The sequence below is a fragment of the Dysidea avara genome, chromosome 7 (genome assembly GCF_963678975.1).
Source record: "Dysidea avara chromosome 7, odDysAvar1.4, whole genome shotgun sequence".
Taxonomy (NCBI): Eukaryota; Metazoa; Porifera; class Demospongiae; order Dictyoceratida; family Dysideidae; genus Dysidea; species Dysidea avara.
In genome coordinates, this window is record NC_089278.1 from 24,831,700 (window position 1) to 24,852,554 (window position 20,855).

The 20,855-nt window shown below is 38.4% G+C and overlaps 1 protein-coding gene across 1 annotated transcript; it reads right to left on the minus strand.

Annotated features, from left to right (window-relative positions):
- Positions 1-7,970: 7,970 nt before the first annotated feature.
- LOC136262039 (uncharacterized) lies at positions 7,971-20,362 on the minus strand. Its single transcript, XM_066056170.1, has 9 exons — positions 20,202-20,362; positions 20,024-20,144; positions 18,891-19,123; positions 15,359-15,551; positions 15,053-15,190; positions 13,201-13,330; positions 11,587-11,702; positions 9,694-9,837; positions 7,971-8,178 (listed from the first exon to the last, which is right to left on the minus strand). Exons 1-9 carry the CDS (start codon positions 20,315-20,317, stop codon positions 8,062-8,064), a joined length of 1,308 nt encoding a protein of 435 aa, XP_065912242.1. The 5' UTR covers positions 20,318-20,362; the 3' UTR covers positions 7,971-8,061.
- Between the last annotated feature and the right edge of the window lie 493 nt (positions 20,363-20,855).

Here is a 20,855-nt window from a genome sequence, read left to right on the forward strand (position 1 = left end):
TACCCTGCTAGACTAACTGGTCAGTAATCATAAAATAAAGTAAATGACCCTGTAGAGAGCTCAAGATCTACTACAAGTCATCCTGTAGGCAGATGTAGAGAGTTCAGCAGCAGCTACAAACAGATCACCCTGTAAGAAGTGCAGCTACAAACAGATCACCCTGTAAGAAGTGCAGCTACAAACAAGTTACCCTATGAAGAGACCAGCTAGAAACAAGTCACCTTGTAGAGAGATCAGCTAGAAGAAGTCACTATGAGAGAGTTCAGCTACACCCTGCAGAGAGTTCAGCTACAAGCTAGTTTCCTAGTAGAAAATTCAGTTACAAACAAGTCACTCAGTAGAGAATTCAGCTTCACCTGTAGAGAGTCCAGCTACTTTTGTAACTAAGTTGTATAATAGCTAGTTACATAGTAATTTGTAATGAACAACAACTGGAATCATTACATATTATGTAGTTACATACTGTCTGCCTGTTCATTTATATTTGAAAAACTGTATAATTATAAAAAAATTGTGTTCAAATCCACAACTGCTGTAGATCTCCTTGTAGTAAACACTAAAAATGGTACAAGTTTCTTTAGTTTTCCTTATCATTGGAAAGGCACTGGAACGACCATATTCCATATAATTTCCATAAGGAAGATTTGAAAAGGTGTGAAAATGTGGCTGTTACAGCACCTTTCCAATGACCAGGAAAGCTATGGAAACTTGAACCATTTTTGAAGTGAAAGAAAAAAGACATGCAGGTAAAAAGAAAGCCCCAAAGCTGGCCTATGGCCTGCTTTGGAGTACACAAATACGAAAGGAAATGATATCTAATCCGAAACAGCCAAACTGAATATGATGCAGCCCCCAAAAAGCCATGGTGAAGAAAGATGTGAAACCCAAGTAGGGAACCAAGAAATGGCTATGATGGTAGGTAAATGGAAAAAAATTTAATAATGACAATTCAGGTGAATTTGTTGCCAAGTCCGTTGCCAAGTCCTAGGAGGAGGCAGCACAAATTCACCTGCATTAATTTTTTTGCTATTTACGCACCTACCATCACAGCCATTCTTTGGCCACCAATTTGGATTCACATCTTTTTCACCATGGCCGCACCCTTTTTTAGCTTGGCTGTTTTGGGTTAGATAGCTTAAAGCACCTGCTTTCTTACTGTAGCTACTTGACTAGAACGTGTACATTATGTTATGACATTCTAATTGTTACACTATACTTTTGACACTTACTCGGCTCCATGTACCTATTACCCTGATGTATGGGTCAAACTAGAAAAGATTCTGATCAGGTTGACTATAATTGTGATGAGTGCATAAAAAGCATGTAGACTAAGTATGTACACAATAATATTATAATGTGAACATTGTATGTCATTTAGGCTTGTGCCAATTATGCCGGCATAATTTCGAGCATAATAGGCATCAAGTATTATGCCAACGTAATAGGACGATTTTCAAGAATTTTAATTAAAACGCGCAATGCGCGTGTCAAAAATACTGTACAACATGAACACACTGCAAATTATTACTGCATTTCGTACCAAAAACCTTGCAGTGTTATATTTCTTGACTGATTATTCACACTTTTTGTAAATAAGATCGAGATACTCTAATAGAGCAGTCACTTACTCTAATACAGCAGTCACGAAATGCAGATATACTCTAATAAAACAGTCAGCTCTCGAGCATAGTCTTGATTTTGAGAGCATAATTTTGAGCATAATAAACTGGATTTTTGAGCACTGCTCAAAAGCATACTATAGGCAATTTTCAAAGCATAATTGGCTCAAGCCTAATGTCATTGTATATATTGCATTGTATGCAGCAAATGAGATGTGTTCTGACATACAAGGTCATAATTAAAACTAAGTATTGTAGTACTGGTTAGGTGAACAAGGTTATTGAATTCACACGGCACTGGATATAGTGCCAAGGGTCAGTTCATCAAATTTCTCACTGATGAAACAAACCAATTTCACCAATCTTTAAAATTACCCATACATGCACAAAATTAATCTCGATCATAATAGATACATCCCATTCCATCATGGTCAAGTCACCACTCTCCATTCTTTTCTACAAAAAGTCTGTTATACATGTCAGGCATACCATGCGTATATTCGTATCACCTGAACCCACAACTGAACTTAGACAAACAAATTACCTACTTTGTGAGCTCCTAACAAAATTCCAGTCACAGGTCGTTGTCTAAATATACAGAGTCTTCATTGGATAAACACCTAATGTTATAATCACCTCAGCTCTATCTTCAGGGTTGTTTATCCTAGCACTGCATATCTTACCTAATCTCTCCATATTGTGACTATGCATGCAAGTACTGTAGTGATGGCTATCAGGGTGATATAACTGGTAGATTACTTGTGCAAACCACAGTGCAGCTACTATAAGGAAATTGAAATTACAGACCACTACTGATAGCCTCCATGAAGAATCTGATGAGTTTAATCAAACCAACTTTTCTTGTCCTGGCACAACAATCTCCAAGTTATTTGTTAGAAAGACACTGCTTGTAGAATTATCTCAACTTCTGAGGGACCTCTGAGGTTTTTAACTCAATATCATGCAAAGAGTGCTCTCTACAACAAGCAGCTGTCAAGGCACAACAACTGCAAAGAGCCTATATAGTTGTTGTGCCTTTGCAGCTGCTTGTACTCCCTATATTAACAGGGTTTAGTATCTCATGGATTATCTCTAGTGGGATGATTGTAAAATGCAACAGAGAAAAGTAATCCCATTGATTGATTGCACCACCTGGGACTGGTTCTACTAATTCCAATTTCTAGGTGGTAACACATTTCCAGTGCTACCAGTGTTTGAGATGGAAAATAGCTATAGACATGAAAAGGTCTAAGAAGGTCTCAGTAATTAAGCATTCACCCAAAAGGGTCTAGTGTATGCACATAACACATAGCTAGCCTTTGAATTGCAAAATCCTTACCTGAGGGTTGCATCCCTAGACCCCTCTGAAATTATACAACAGCCACACTGTAGCTTCTAGCTCTAGAATTGCCATGAACCTTTGTATGTTCAATTGTTCATTGGTTCAGTCAACTGTATATAATTTATCATATTTTATGGATGGCATGCCCGTATACGTAATCATATAAGATAAGTGTTTGCATGTATTGTATAATACATTGTGTGTGCATGTATTGACTTGTGAGAAGTGTGATGGACAGCTACTGAGTATCTTCTCACTGGTTAGTAAATTTCAATTCTGGGAGAGCATGACCCCAGATCCTCTAGCATAAGTGTAGTTCGCACACTGTTGGTTTATCTACCTACATGAAGGAATTTACAAGCTATAGTATTGCAATAAAAAGTGTTTAAACAAGGGAGAGATTATCACCCAGCTCTGTGAAATACAAATTTAATTTCTACTTTAGCCATTATAATTAGCAACAAGCCAGCGCGGCTATAGTGGCTACTGAAAGTAGGAATTATTTGCACTTTATTGAGGAAATAATCCCCTTGTTTAAGCACTTTCTTTTGCAATAATCCCTCCTAGAAGGTAAAACCAGGAATTTTGCAAGCTAGCATTGATCATTACAATAAAAGTGCTTAAACAAGTGGGGGATTGGGAGGGGGTTTCCAAAGGTTTCAGGAACCCCTTCTAATTCTATGAACACCCTCCTTTGAAACCTAGATTTATAAGTTTTTATCAGACTATAGTATAGGGCAGCACAAAAGTGAGTAACAACATGCAGTACAGTACAACAATTTATAACTTACATTCATCTCTCGGGGAAGTATCTACAGTCCAAAGTTGTTTTAAGAACAAGCTTAAGATACTCTAATAGAGCAGTCAAGTAGCTCTGTTAGAGCATTCATACAAATATCTATGTGTGCATGAAAGAAACTTTATTGTGTAGAGTGTTGAACTTGATGGTTTTTCATTGAGGTAGGAATACTTCCAGACCAGACAGTTGGTGATACAAAACTGATTGTGGACTTATGCATGCTATATAGTCTGCAGTCATGGAACTAAATAGATTACTATCGTGTACTTGGGTGTACAAGACACAGCTTCGATACAGTAAGAAATCAAAGTAATAATTATTCGATTGGCTATAAGTCATTCCACTTTTGTCAGTAGATCCATGTCTACATGTGTAGTCCCACTATGGCTATAGCCATTTTCCCAGGGCTAGGATTATACATGTACAATTGTAGCTAAATGATTCACTATCACATTAATGTTTCATTAAATATAGCAATCTGTTGAGTTTTAGACCATTAGAATGCTCAAGATCTCTCAGCAGCTGGGAGCTGTGCCCCGAGACTCCTAGCTGCTGCCAGTAACTTATTGTTACAGTTGGAAACTGTAAAAAAATCCCTAGAACAAGAGGATTATTACCTCAGTGAAGTGCAAATGATTGTTACTTTAGACATGCTGATTTGTTGCTAGTTATATGGGCTAAAGCAGGAATTAAATTTGTATTTCACTGAACTGGGTGATGATCCTCCTTGTTTAAGCACTTTTTATTGTAATGATCCCTACTAGCTTGTAAAATTCCCTAATTTTCCTTACATGTGTTTGTGAACATTTTTGTAACACATTGTGAACTTCTATAACACTGCATCAAAAGAAAGAGTGGTACCAGACAGATGAGGCTATAATTGCATAACAAATCACACATATAAGTCAGTTTGGTTGAGAGGCCACACTTGTACAGGTGCAAAAATTATGGACAATTTTTGTGTGATAGGCAACACAAAGTGGTGTGCCACCACAAATTGACATCTTGTGCAGTCAGCAAAAAGAAATGGGTGTCCATGATGCATGCATTGTATGTACCACAGTAAGCAGAAGCCTTACTCGTGACTTGAGATCCAAATTTGATATGAAGGTTGCTGAGGAAGTGAAAACCAACTTTAAAAACTTTTTGGCAATATTTAAACCCTAAGGTCAAAGTCAAAGCCTCCATCCCTATCGATGAGTCACTTAATGATATTGAAACAGCAACTGATGAAAATAAAGTGATGTCGAACAAGTTTTTTACCAGCACATTCACCAGAGAATCCTTGGCTTGGGACTATATCCCTGAGTTTCAAGACCAAGAATTTGTAACTAGTCTTGATGGCATATCAATTGATGCAGGCATTGTAAGAGAAAAATTGTGTGATTTAAATTCTAGTAGAGCAATTGGACCTGATGGGCTCCCCCCAGAGTGCTGAAGGAAGCAGCTGCTGAAATAAGCATACCTCTTTCTATATATATATATATATATTTTTTAAGAGTCGTTAAGTGCATGAGGATAAACTACCTGTAGACTGGAAAGCAGCAACTATTATCCCAATCTTCAAGAAAGGGAACAAATTGTCACCCTGTAATTACTGTCCTGTAAGTTTGACATCTGTTGTTTCCAAATCTATTGTTTGTGAGGGCATGTTAGAGCATTTGTTTAACGTATCAACACAGATTCCTCCCTTGCAATTAAGTCTTGTATGACTCAGTTACTATCTGCACTTGATGATTGGACAAATAGTTTTGATGGGGAATTCAGTAGATGTTTTGTACCTTGACTTTAAGAAGGCTTTTTCATAAGATGGATGGGGACAATGCTCAAACCAGGTAGTTTAGTGGCACACACCTCTAGTATTGCAAAATGTTTTTGTAAGAAAAAGCATTGCATTATTGGTTACTGGTGTCTCCTTACTCTAACATAACACACGTGTGATGTGATCTAACTAGAGCTGCCAAGAGAAATCAATAGGTAATATCCAACTTGAGGAGGGGGGCAGTTGCATCTGCTCTAACTGGAAATCCAATTTGTGTACACAAGTTGCAATTAGTCACAAGGAAAACTGACACTTCAAAAGCAATGCAATGCAAGAGTGTCAATTACAAAAGGACAATATCAGAGCACAATTATCTACACTGTTAAAAATAAAGAGTAACCACCACTCTGAAGAGTTCCCAGTGTAGGGAAGATTTAACACCCCGTAGAGAGTAACCAACACTCTGAAGAGAATAACCATTACTCTGAAGAGTAAGTGACACCACCTTCAGAGCATGTGTTACTCCCCAGTTACTCCTTTAGAGCAATGGTTACTCTCCAGGGGTGTTAATTCCTCCCTACACTTGGAACTCCTTGAGAGTTATGGTTACTCTTCATTTTAACAGTGTACTAGCTGGATACTATGTCGTATTTCTTCCCCACATCAATGCACATATCATCACTGATTTGTCTGCTCCATCTGGCCAAATCAGTATTTCCCATAATTATGGTGATCTAGTTCATTCAAATATTTTCCAGTCTAGTAGAGCAGCTAAGCAACAAATTTTGATGAAATTCTTCACTTTGTGATAAAAGCGCCAAATTTTCTGTAGAAGTTGAGTAAGATATACTAAATCTAATCCAAAACAGCCAAGCTGTAAAAAAAGTGTGCGGCCCTCAAAAAGGCTATGGTGAAAAAAGATGTGAAATACAAGGTGGCGGCCAAGAAATGGCTGTGATGGTAGGTTAATGGTAAAAATTTTAATAACGACAATTCAGGTGAATTTTTGTGTCGCTTGGTCTTGCTGCACCAAGTTGGATTTCGTGTTATAACTCCGTGGCTATAAGTCTGATTCTTCTACACCATTGAAGAGCCTTTCTCTAGTAAGATGATTACTCCATCTATACAGCGATTTTCAAAGCATTACCGCAAGCGGTTTATCTGGTAGGCATGGCAAGTAGTAGTTTTTTATTAGCTAATCTCGATTGCATAATTGTTACACACTGTTGGTTTTTTCGTTGTATCTTCCTGGTTTTTAGCTCGATTTCTTTCAAACCACAAAAGGTTTGAGGTTCAATAGTTAACCTATTCACCCACCGATTTTCAGCTTCTTCCTATACGCGGTTTAACCTGTAGGCGTGACAACATATTGGTGTTATTTTTCGTGAATAATCGCTCATAATTCTTTTCCTGTTTATCGTATTCTAGCCAAAGTTGGTACAGAGATGCGCCTTTATACCCCCCTTCCGTGTGCCAAATTTCAAGGCAATAGGATATTGCGTTCGCGTTTTATAGCAGTTTTTGTAAGTGTGCGAAAAGAGGAAGAAAATAAGAAAAAAAACCCAAAGAAACTAAGCCAATTTTTGAAGTCGCATATCTCGGGAACGCTTGAAGCGATTTCGCTCAAATTTGAAATGTGGAGTGCTGAAGGTGGAGGGAGTGTCCACAGCAAAAATCGTCTTGTTTCATCAAGGCAGCACAGAGCTACGGAGGTGCGAAAATTGCGTTTTCTTTCTTCCTGTCAATATACTTACGGGTGTTGCGCGCCGGCTTCTTGGGCCACACGACACACTACCGTGTGTCTTGATCATTTGAGATATGGTACCATGTCAAAATCATTACCTTGGGGCATGTTTTGAAACTTTTAAACAAGGTTATTAGCCCATTACATCACCAGAAAAAAAAGGCGGCCATAGCCACGGTATACTGTTTTTAAAGTTAAAACTCTGCACTTATAACTTATATACAAGCTAGCTACAACCATTACACAAACATTAATGCTGAAATTTTACTACTAGTAATTTGGATACCTCATTGCTAATGGTACGCAATTCTCTAAAATGTTTACCCCTCCAAACTAGCTATCTAGTTTTACCACCTTGCTGTGAAGAATCAGTAATAGCTGACATGTACCCTGTACATGGAATAGCTTCACCAGAGAAATAGTGTTATACTTTGAACTACACCTTTTCAATCCACTGTTGCAACATGCTGGTCTACACAATTATTGTGTCACAGAGGCTGTGGAGAAGGCCATTTGGGCAATGAAAGGTACACAGGTGAGCTGGAAGCATACAACAAACATATGTGACTGTTCAATTAAAGTATTTGACTACTCTATTAGAGTATCTCAATTCTGCTGCCTACATTCTGTCATGTCATAGGTCAGGAGTCGATTCTAACTTGTAGCAGCAGAAATTACATCTAGCTAACTTGTCTGTGCTGTGATAAACTTTCAAACCTTTTTTAAAAACAACAAGCACAAAAATTCACAATATTTTTAAATCTCAAAAAAATGTGCAACAATTCCAACTGTTTCCTATTGATTAAACTTGTTCAAAATGTGAGTGAATATCTTCAGAGCATTCTTCATGTTAGACAGTGAGCAGTACTCATTATCACCATGGTAGACTGAACTGTGTCCATAACCACATACCTACAAAGAGAATCACATATTTGACTGGTGATGAAATAATACAGGGAGCCCATTCTATTTTGGACACCTCAGGACCATGCTGAAGTGTGCCCTTCCTATACAGTGGTGACCTGATGTACACTTAATAAACAATGGATCAGACAAGTGTCATGATCATCGAAGGTGCTCACATAGTACAATACATCGCACAGCTCTAAGACATTAATTTTCCAAAACACTCTTATTGAACAATCATTTACTGTTGGATCCTTGCCACAAAATAAGGCAGTTACGTTTATGATATTGCACATAACCACAAACTGATTATGACTACAAACTGATTATGGAGACTGGACAAACCTCAGTGGCTTCATTTTTTAAGTCATTACATAGCATGTGCTCAATATAATGTCTCTGACTTGATCTGTCAAAATGACACATCAACATGTAACATGGTTGGTCATTGGTACATAACAGTAAGCAGTTCAGATACACACTGAATTTTTTAAATGCTCATTTTTTGTTATCAGATCATTTTTAATTTGATCGGTCATTGTGGCTTTTGGGTCAGAAAATCACAGATGACAGGCTGTTATTTTGAGCTCTGTAATACTGCCTTATGAAGTGGCCAACACACATGTCAACACACTGCATTGATAGAAATGGGGGAACCAAGTCAGTTCCATTTTGTCATTTGATACCCAGGAAATTAATGGACATGACTAAAACACGGAACGGACTTGGAAAACGGACTAGCAAACGGACTGGAAAGAACTTACCTGAAAACGTTTTTTGGCCATAGAAATTCACTGTACAGGTGCTAGAAAGAATATAACACGCAACAACGACCTGAAACAAACCTCTGAACTGCTCTGAACATGATGTCGAAGTTTGCTCAAGCCGATATTAAGCCCTGCACTTAAAGATAGTCTGAAATTAAATTCATTTTGTGTTTAATTAAAAGCGCACTTTCGTTTCGCATGTGTAAACAAGACAAGACACAAGCTTTAAGCCTGTTAAGACACTATGTTACTTGGAATTCATGGTCTGGTTAATTGCTGCAATTAGTTTGACGGCTGATCTTCAGTTTTACAGGTGACAGCTCGTGACAGGTAGGCTTCGTGCCACGTTGTATTTAATCAGCTGGCAAGAAACTGGCTACTACAAATCTTTGTTTGCTTAAACTGTTAGTAGCTAACCGACAACTTCGCTGTCACAGGCGCTCAAACTGGCAGACTGGCGCTTTGTAAATTATCTCAGGGTAGTAATGGTGGCTCGAGCACACGTTTAGAGGTTTGTTTAAGGCTGTTGTTACGTGTTATATTCTTTGTAGCAGTGATTTAGTGAGTTTCTATGGCAAAAAAACGTTTTCAGGGGAGTTCCTTCCAGTCCGTTTGTGAGTCCGTCTTCCCAGTCCGTTCCGTGTTTTAGTCATGTCCGAAATTAATAATCAAAGTCAAGCACAAAGCAGTATTAGAGCCAATCAGTACGAGCTTTGTACTCAGATAACACATCTGCAAATCTGCCCTGACCAACCTGTATATCAAATCCAGCTTCTTGCATGTCTCCTACCAGTGGTAGACTACCAGTAATAGAGTAAGGTTTACACTCTCCAATCACTGACTGAGTGGCCTCCCTCAGTGATGTGTGTCCAATACTGTCCAGTTGACAGGCAATTCCCTAACAATACAAGACATATATCATTACGTGAACAAATGTACATGCATCTCCAAACAGATGAATGCATGAATTTAAAAAGGCATGTGTATATAGGCAAATGTACCACTGTGCGTGGGCAGTTCAAAGGCACCGCCAGTGCCATAATTTGTATATTGCACTGCTGCAGACCGCAGCGAGTGCATTATAACTTATAACGCACTAGTTGCGGTTTTGTAGACCACAACGAGTGCATTATAAGTTATAATGCACCGACCGCAGTGCAATATACAGATATTGCACTGGCTGCGGTTTTGTGCAGCATAGCACAAGTGCTGGTGGCGAAGACCACTACGACACCTCACCTAATAGGTGGAAAGACACTTCACAGATCACTCGAATTCTTTTATAGCCCGACATGTAAAGGTCGATTGTGGGCCATAACGTCACCAATACGTATAATGTTTACAAGCAGCCAATGGCGATCGAAAAAGCCAACGCGGGTGGCCGCAACTCTAGTCTACATATATAAACGTACTTATACACCTTACTAGTCTGGTGCCATCTTAGCCCAGATTAAACTGTAGTCCACTTCGACAACGACTCAATAAAACAAATATATTCTAAATAATACTAACCTTTACGTTCGATTGTGGGAACCAGTTTTGTCATGCCACCAGATTCGAGTTTAACCAGTGTGAATAGTAAGAAATAGACTAGTATCGTTTAGTAGCTAGATTTTGTTTACTTAAACCGTCTATTAAGCTGCTTTTTTTCGCTCGAGAGAATCACTATGGTGATTAGTCTGGTGCTTAGTCTATATGGCACACTGGCATGCTGAGCACTACATGATGAGAGTCGAACAGCGAATGCAGGTTAGTGATATAACCCATAGCGTACTAGCTTTCAATATCTCAGGTGGCTGCAGTACTGCAGGGGGAACGTCATCACAACGTCTGGCTTGGTTACCCACAATCGATGTTAGAAACCTGGCCTTTATAAGTGTTACAGCTGTCTTGTGAGACTCTCCCCACCTATTAGGTGAGTGGTACATAACAGTTATACAACATGCACTCGTGCTCTGCCTGTATAAACGCACTTGCCTTCGGGCCTGACGGCCCTCAGGCTCGTGCGTTTATATCAGGCAGAGCACTCGTGGCCGTTGTATAACTATATAATATGGATTTATTTGCTTCTGTAGAAAAAAGTTTGTACCTATGTCAAACCTACCCACATAAAAAAAATTTTCATTGATATTTTTGATGTACTATTGAAGGACAAAAAAGCATATAAACAATAGCGTAGTATATTTAGCTGGGTGTCTAGTTTTTGACAGTAGCACATCGACTTACTTACGCATCTTAAATTAATTCCTACCTGTAATAAGAAAATTCAATTGTAATGTTTACCAAGCACTTTCTACTAGCAAAGTGTTGAAGCTGGACAGGACCAAACGCTACCTTCCTTTTCCTGTACGTACTTATAGCAAGCTACATACCAAGGTATGGTTACATACTTACTGTAGCTACATACCAAAAATGGGCTAATTCAAGGGCTAATCTGCTAGAGGCATAACCTGTGACAGTAGTAGATTTCATGTCCGATACAGGCTAATTGATGTCTGGTTCGTTGAGGGTACTCACACTCTGGTTTTATACAAATGCATGCACTGGTCAAGTATGATGTGATCTTATGTAGTACATAAACCAAACTGCTACCAAAGTATGCACAAATTGGTACAACATGATCTACACAAGTGATACTCCTTCTAACCTTCAATGGGTCTCCTTCCCAGATAATCTCCAGTTCTCCCTTAAAGTCACCCTCTGGAATACTGATGTCATATTTGCTGCATGGACCACGATCACCAGATACCAGCACACTAATATCTGTAATCATTAATGAAACAGTACTACTACATGATCATCTAAAGCGGTACCTAATATATGTTTGGGAACACCTGATTTTGATACTGTTATATGGAGGTTGGACGTATACATATTGTGTTGACAAAGGTCTATAGGGAACTCAGAAATTGTCCTTAATAGAGACTGAGGTTAAATGTACAATTCCTGGAAGGCTTACTGTATATGTTTAAGGTTTATGTGCCTGATATGTAGTACTGCAAGTAAATATTGTTGTTATCTCTCATTGAGTTTTCCCATGTTTCATCAAATGTATAGTTTGATTAAACCTTACCAGTTAAATCGAATACCGTGTTATCTCAAATTACGGCCCGGGCATTTATTTCTTTCAAGCAACTGCTACTAAATGAGACCGGCGACTATACGAGACCAGTGTTTATATACCTGATCAGCATTCACGAGTCAACTTCACACCTTGGTGCTGTACTCTACTGGACTTCCTGGATGTTTCCCTCAGCATATTTCACAGATTCAAGCTTAAAAGGTACTCTATAAATTCTTCACTTTTCATCATTTCAACACTGCCCGGAATTGTTAAAAATAATGACTGCATTAGACGTGTATATGAGACCCGGTGCTTATTTTTGTTATGATACTGTATACCCCCAGTGACTAAACAGGACCAGGCGTTTATACAAGACCGGCCATAATTCGAGGCAATACGGTAACCGACCAGTTATTCAAGTTATCAGTTATTTTTCTTGCATAGCCAAATAACTGATCCTTAAGATATTCACTCAAAAATGTATGCTACACAGTACTTATCTTGTGCTTCAACATTGATATCACACTTGTAGTAGGATTCTGCTATAGGTATAATCACTTAGTGCCTATGACTTTGGCCACTATTAGGACAATCTGATAAACTGTTAAGGGTACGTAGCTTACATGCTAAGTGCAACATAAAAATTATAACTCTATTCAGTTAACTGAGAGTTATGATCTGCTCAGTAACCGGTTATGATATTCTGTCCAGTTTCACAGCTCTTAGACTTTGATTTGTGTTTTCCGAACAGGACAGCTGGTATATAAAGCACACCATTGAATCACACAGTGCGGCAGCAGTGTAGTAAGTATCATAAAGGTTTGTGTTCACCACCCAGACATCAACCAGAAACCAGCCACGGTACCTTGGCAATGTTTGTCAATTCTAAACTCACTCTGAAATGCTTCCAATGGATATCCGCAATGTCCTCTTTAGTGTCTTGCTTATAGCGCAAGGACTGATTATAGGTGTGCTTCACATATTGCTTCACCTATGTAAAGTTATGTAACAGGCAGGTTGTGTTTATTAGTAATTAGTATTGGGCACTCATTTGTCATGCATTAATTACATCACATACACTCTACACAGTTTCATCCTCAAAAATACTGCTACAGCATAATTTGAGTAAATACTGAATATGTAATTGTTATTATGAGCCATTAACAGTAGTACGTACTGTATGTGAGAATAACTCACTTTTATTCAGTTCAGCAACATATCCCTCCACCTTCTTCTTACACTCGGCGATGTTATAAAATGGAGTCAGTCTGATGTCACCCTGTACCTCAGCCCAGGGTGGGATCTGATTCACACTACCTTCAGCTGTCTATAAGGATAAAGAGAACACTATGAAGCCATTATAGCTAAGGCTTATAAATGAATTGGTTTGATATGATGAGCATTTAAGAATACCAAATCAAAAATTTAGCTCAAAAGAACTCTGTTTAATCACATGTCAGTCTCCTCAGTGGCAAGATTTTGATGTTGAAAAGAATTCAGCAAAATGTACCAAATTTATTCTATGTACATGATTTTACTAGGCAAGACTAATTGAACTTAATTATATCCCATATTGCCTATTTGAATTACTAGACATTCTAGATTAATGAAGCATCTACTATTACTTTCAACAATTGAAGATAAAAGAAAAGGCAAAGTGCTGAAGGCAGATACTTGTTGGAACCAGAAAAGGCACATGCCACATGTAGTTTGTTCTTGTTGTATGAAATAATAATGGCCGTGCACTGCTTCATTTGGCCTCTAGCCTTGTGACTGTGGTCAGGCTGGCAGACCAAAAATCGGGCTTTGGCAAATTCTATAGTCAGCTGTCTGTGCATTCTCGTTTCTGGTTTCGACCTTAGATGTACCAAGATGTTATTTGAGATGTTATTTGTTACTGAAACAAATAACAATTTTTACTATTCGAATAGCTGTGAACAAAATGACCAAATATTTGATTATTCTTTAAACTTATACTTCTATTAATAATTACTGAAAGGGAGCAATGTAAAACCTAAGAGCTATTTCTATCTTTTGCAAAATAGAATTTTTTACAGCATAGATACATCGTTTCATTCACAATCTTAAGTTTCTAGGCTGGCTTTTCCATCTGAATACAATGTACAAAGTGCTAACGATTACTCGAATAGTGTGTTAACAAATCAAATAGTGTCATGCTGACCGAATAGTCAAATAACCAAATAATCGTTTCAGCACTAACCAAGAATATCCGTAAAGGTGATTTTCATTGTGCATGATATTTCTATGATGGTTTTTAATGGCAGCATTATAGGGAGAACCCTACTAAACAGTACTACCATACTGTTTTGATAAACTTCCTAGATTATGGATTGCTCTGCCAATAACTGATCTTACCTTGCAGAAGAACTAAAGACTTATCAGACCATTTAAACTAATTTTAATTCAAATAACAATTGTACTGTTGTAATAGTGTTAAGCTTCCCCACCCCTTGTAATTATTTAGTTAAGTAGTTTCTTAAGCTTTTGGCATTGATTGCCATTTATTCACTTATCATCACTTATATCATCTGATTTTTGTATCCTACCACCTGGGTAGCTGTAAAGTGATGAAAATAAACAAATGTCTTGAAATAACATAGGTAACATTTAAATGCAATTCAGGAGTATTTGTACGTTGAGATTTTTGTCAAAATCAAGATACTCTAATAGAACAGTCACTCTGTCAGCAGAGTAATTTTGTAACTCTAAAGTAGTGGTGATTAATAGTCCAAATAGATTTTTGCAACTGGGGATTTGTGAAAAGAACCTTGCAGCGCTTTTGGGTTCCTAGCGATAGCCACTCACTATAGAAGAAAGTGACATGCGTTGCTAATTTTTTTTTGTTCATGAGCATTTGTCTAGGGCATACAATCAGGCCTTCTGTGACTACAAAAATTAATAATTAATATCGATGTACAAAAATGCATACCCGACACAGCTACAATATCATGATATTCCAATATATCGATACATATGTAATCACACATCACTAACCACATAATATGATAACACATTTGTAATTGCTTACTTTGATCTGAGTTGGTTTCATGGTAGAAGGTGTAGCAAACATGTAGTCCTTTTCAGAAGGATGTGGTGGGAAATCCTGATAGAATCTCTTCTGTATGTGAGTCACTGCATCCATGGCTAGCTCTACACTGTTCACACCCTAAGAAATCCACCATATGTAACTTTCATCTAACCATAGTTTGTACATATGCTGTATTACATACACGACAGTTTATGATAGTATGTACTCCCAGTGATAGTTGCTACACCACAATGGAGATTGCAACACAAACACATGCTCAAACTCATGTGCATGCACACAGTTCACCTTATGGGGCAGTCCAGAATGGAATAATCTTCCACGACACTTCAGTGTCCACATGGCAGCAGAGGCAGTTCCCATACAAGGATGAATATCAGCAGAATCCACCCAATAAACTGGTCCATCCTTCAAGTGGTCCAACTTTCCATCTTTCAACAACATGTCAACCCCAACACCAGGTATCTTTGTGCTCTCCTCACTATAGCGTAGGATGGGGACAAGACTAATGACAGTAACAGATCATCCAGCTATCACATAACACTGACTGCTTTTGGTAAATTTAGTCACAAATTTGTTTACCAATTTGAACATGTGATGCTATACTCATTTAATAAGTCACTAGGTGTATCAGAGCCTGTAAAGATTGCCATAGACATCATCCTTCAATAAACACTGCTTGTAGCTGAATTATGTTGATGGTTGATGTCATGAACTAGAAACTAGCCTAGGGTAAGTAGTTAACCCTTAACAACATTATCTCAATAATATCTACTCAAGTGCATAGTACCACCCTCAGATAGTAGCCACATGCTTTAAGATAAGAAGAGGATGGAAACAATTTAAGCATAATAATGCTTAGGATGATCAGAAGAGGATGGAAACAATTTAAACTTTTTGATTCCTTTAATTACCACAAAGTATTGATCACAGTTTCCTGGGGACTAAGCTACCGTAACAAGTTATTTCAAATTGGAAATAAAATGTGAAAATCTGGCAAATAAGACCACTACTCCCTATTCCTATTATTATTTCAGTGAATAGTAGCCTGAGCCTAATCGGGGCGAGCCTGAGCGAGCCCCACACTAGCGAGTCAACGGTGTAATGGACCACATCACAAGAATTACCGGCCTAGATTACTGCTTCCCATATTTGGCGATGTGTAATGGACCATACAACGGGATTTACCGGCGTAGATTACTGCTTTCCCATATTTGGCAATGTGTAATGGACCATATCACGGGATTTACCGGCCTAGATTACTGCTTTCCCATATTTGGCGATGTGTAATGGACCATATCACGGGATTTACCGGCCTAGATTACTGCTTTCCCATATTTGGCGATGTGTAATGGACCATATCACAGCATTTACCGGCATAGATTACTGCCCTCGTTACTGCCCAGCCACGTGCAATGGATGCAGATGAATGCCTTCGACGCAGGAGAGAGCAGTACAGGTGCAGAAGAGATAGAGAAACCCCTGAAGATGCGGAAAGAAGAAGGTGTAGAGACAGGGAGTATATGAGACGGCGAAGAGCAGGGATGACAGCGGAGCAGAGGAGAATTGAAAGAACTAGAAATGCACTGCCCTCCCCACAAATCCCTACGCAATTTAATCGGGAAGTTCCATCATTTAATGATCCTGCCGTCATAAGAAAGATGTGTGAGTTTCACGAGGGCTTACTCAATTTAGAATTTTCATGCAGTGTAGTCTGTATGGAACGTTTCCCTTCCATATCCGTTAATGCTATGAACGTTTGTAAAAGATGCACAACGGATAAACATTTGCCAAAATTGTATTCTGGGGACAACAACATGGATCCAGGCCCAGTACCACCCGAACTTGCTGTAAGTGTGCCATTGTTTATTTAAACCTACACATTTGTGTATTTAACAAGCTTGTACTGATACAGGTAAAATCCATGAGCAATATGAACTATTCATACAACTCGTAAGGTCTATAGTAGTTTGCACTGCCATCAATACTTCAAAGTCATCAGGCTCGCCCCACGATGCTGTTTGCATCTGTCTAGTTAAAATGAATCATGGGACCAAGTAGTAAAACATGTGGATGATGAAACATGTAGATCAATGCTTTGATGTATACCTGGAATGTAACACACAATTAAGTGTTGTACAGATTTCACCTAAAAAACTAAGTGTTTTTACGAAAGGCTAGATGAATAAAACCACAACTATTTTGAAGGTGATGCAATGCATAGTGACATTGCGGTAAAAAGATCAATGGTAATAAAAGTCAATGGTAATAAAAGTCGCCTGTAAAGCAGTGTAACAAAAATATTGTACCCCTTTATAAAAGTGGTCATAACTTCCTCATCCTTTGTGCTATGAGGGAATCGACTCAGCAGGTGATTGCACATAGCATGCTATACATGATAAGGTGACAGGTCAAAATGGTGGCACCTATATCTTGAGCGACTATAAAAACATGCAAGTGTTCATGGTTATGTGGTTGGTGAGTTCTTTACCTTGGCTAGTAATGACCTTATATTGCTTATGATGAATAGTACTCATGTGGCAACTTGTAGAGTGTTTAGTTTCTTTTACGTGTAACAAAAATTCAAAGGGTTAAGTGGTGCTTTGTTTCCAACCTCCTTTATTTACAAGTATACTAGCCACAGCTTATTATTATTATGGCATGCATTCAACATCAACAACAGATACAATACACAACTACCAGTAAAGGTTAGCAGTACAGGAAACCACTCACTTACAAGGTACCCAATTATGGTATCATCAAAACAGTTCCAGGAATGTAATATTTTAAGTCCATTGGGTAATATTCCTGGAAAAACCAAATTGGTTTATAGCGTAAACAAAGGCGCATGAACAAAGGCGCATGACGACATGAACTCTCCCATAACTTGCTTGCTGGTGTTTGCTCATAAGGGATAAAAGTCCAACAAAATACACCAACAATCTCACTCCCAATATCTACTACATATACTGTATGAGGGAAAGATTAATTGGGAAGCAAAAGTGATAGTTCTTATATGTGACTGGGTCTGTGAAAACTGCCTATTTAAAAGTATTAAGAAATGCCAGTTTTTGGAGTGTTGTAGCTTGCAAAATGGTTGAAGCTATGTGTACACGTTTTACACCAATTCCTAACTTTCCAGAGTATCCACTCTACAAGTAGCCAACAGCTAAGATTCCTACCATTCTAGATAACAAGGTTGACTGGCGAGCTCCAATAGGGGTGGTGGGTGGAGGAGAAGTTGCTTACAAAATGAAAGAGGAATGTGTAGAGATGAACTAGACCAAATTATGGGCTATTCAGCCCTCAAAACTGACCTTGATAGAGCCTTGGCCAATCTGGGAATGGCTGTGTGTACAGCCCCATGGTCTTGAATAAAGGCCTGTGCTGCAAATTTCCTTTCATTTTGCTAGCATAGCTTGCTACTGAGCATGGGAAAAATAGCCAGCAAAGCAGACCACTCAAGCCTGGCTGATTTTGACAATGAAATTCGATAGTGTGTTCATGTAGGTTTTGTGTCCTGGAGAAAAATCAAACCTGGGCGACAAGAATGGTTTTCCCAGAATATATAAAAATATTTTACGTAAACCACTAAACTTTGTACTGTTACCTTCAGCGGTTATTTGTTTATATTGGAAAAATAATATTTCAGTAAAATTTTATTACTCAATCTTTAGATAGGGAGAAGGATTAATTCTTGAAATAATAAACTTTGGCAGAGATTAATATGGCATTGTTCAAACTACCAACACCTCCAGATACTCTGGGTGCTATGTTTATAATAACTAAATATATTTACTTCACCACATGTACGACTCACGCTGCAATAAACACAGCTACTATTTTACGCTTCAGTTTTGGTTTCTTTTCAGCCAACTGGATGAATAGCTCAGTAACCATGGCAACATGTCCTAGACAGTCAGTAGTTCCTCGTCCATACAACTTGTCCCCTTCAACTGTCAGTTTAAATGGGTCACGTTCCCAAGTCTCAGGATTCGCCGGTACAACATCAAGATGACTACCAATGAATGACATTGTTCCCTTCTCATGTTCCTACACAAGTAATAATACACATGTACTAACACACAACCACAATAAATACAGTGAAGCCTCTTCAATAGGGCCAGAATAACGAACCTTTACATAATTAACGATTAGTCTTACAAGCCAGCCAGTTTTTTGTTGTTGTTTGTTTGCCAATGATACTGACAAAATCAAATCAGTTTGTGCATTTTAATGATGCAACACACTTGCAATTGTTGTTACGGAGCCAAGACGAATGATATAAAGCCATGCTCTGCACCAAGGTGAATATTACCAAAACTGTTTATTATTATCCACGCACTCTTTAAAATTTCTGGTTTGTGAGACTACCTAATAAGGTAAGGTGGTCTTAACAAAGAGACCATGGTCAGAGTAAGCTTGGGACTTGTAACATGTCCACTATAACAAAGTGTTATGGCGTTTCTTTGTTTCCATATATGTCCATACATGGTTGATCAAGGGAACAGGAATTTAAGGGGTAGTCACCGTCACTAGACTTGTAATAGCGCTTGCAACCAGGATCAAAATTTTTGATCAATATAATTTTATTTTTACCACTTTTTTTATTATACATGAAGTTTCACCATAAAGCCTTACAATATCATTGGATTTGATCAATTGGTGTAGCATAAATTACCCCCTTGTATGTCTGTTTGAAGGGATTCCATCTATTTTATCAGCATGCTGTGTGGCTCATTCCCAGACAGTAGCTGCATTGCATTACACCCTTGATGTAATGTTTGCGGCAATAACCAGGGTGACAAAGTTATCTTCTTGATTTAGCATTGTGAGGAGTCAAGTGAATAAAAGTATTAAGCATGGATAAGCCATTCAAAAGCCCATATAAATGTATACAGGTACATGTGAAAACTCGCGCATGTATACACACTTTGGTACAAGTACACTCACATTGTCATATTCAATGATAAAGTTGCCCCTTCCTTCAACGTACGTCACGTGCTCCACCTTGAGCAGTCCACCCTTCTCCTTCGTGTACGGCTGTAGAGCATCTAGTAAGTGTTTGATCGCCCTAACGTGTACACAGCCCTCATTACTGAAAACGACCTTTTCTCAATAAAATTCATACCTGTTTTCTTCTGGTACAAATTTAGGAGGGTTATCTTGCAGATACTTCGTTTCACCGATCAAGTTAGTGAGAAGCTTCAAGTAACGCTCCTCGTTGAAACCAAGTTCTACTGCCATTACTACTGACAAGGTAAACCACAAAAAGAGAACTCACGCTTTGTGCTCAGCTGCTTTATAGACATAAAGGGCGCGCGTCCCAGATGCAAACATCCGGTGATCAGGTGACTCAGTTAATTGTGCATGTTTTACTGTTCGCATGCACATTCTCCTAACTTTTAGGGCTAGCTACCTGACAACTCGTGACCATTTACTTATATTATGAAAGTTACACATCCAGGTGATTAAAATAATTATTGTTTTTTAACAACTAGTTAACTCAACATGTAGGTAGGTATACAGTGGAACCTCTCTTTATATACATACATTTTGAGGGAGTCTGTTGAGAGGTTCCACTGCATGTATTTCATCAGTGAAACTAGTGGCAACGGTAGGTATCAACTAGTGTTTCCACAGATAATATACCTTCAGTGTCCGAAGGTGGGTATATGTTATTTACTGTAAGTACCTTGGGACCTATAGTTAAGTTGGCATGACTGTACTAGGTTATGGACTCTCTAGCACAAATTCATTTCTACCTACACAACTGATAGTGTAA

What these genes read in the sequence shown, in the direction of transcription:
- LOC136262039 (XM_066056170.1), bottom strand. Translation starts at nt 20,317, where the DNA reads ATGGCAGTAGAACTTGGTTTCAACGAGGAGCGTTACTTGAAGCTTCTC. An exon ending in TTATCATTGAATATGACAAT is followed by an intron (nt 19,124 to 20,023) that starts GTGAGTGTACTT and finishes TTACTTGTGTAG; the next exon opens with GAACATGAGAAGGGAACAAT. An exon ending in TGTTGCTGAACTGAATAAAA is followed by an intron (nt 11,703 to 13,200) that starts GTGAGTTATTCT and finishes TAATGATTACAG; the next exon opens with ATATTAGTGTGCTGGTATCT.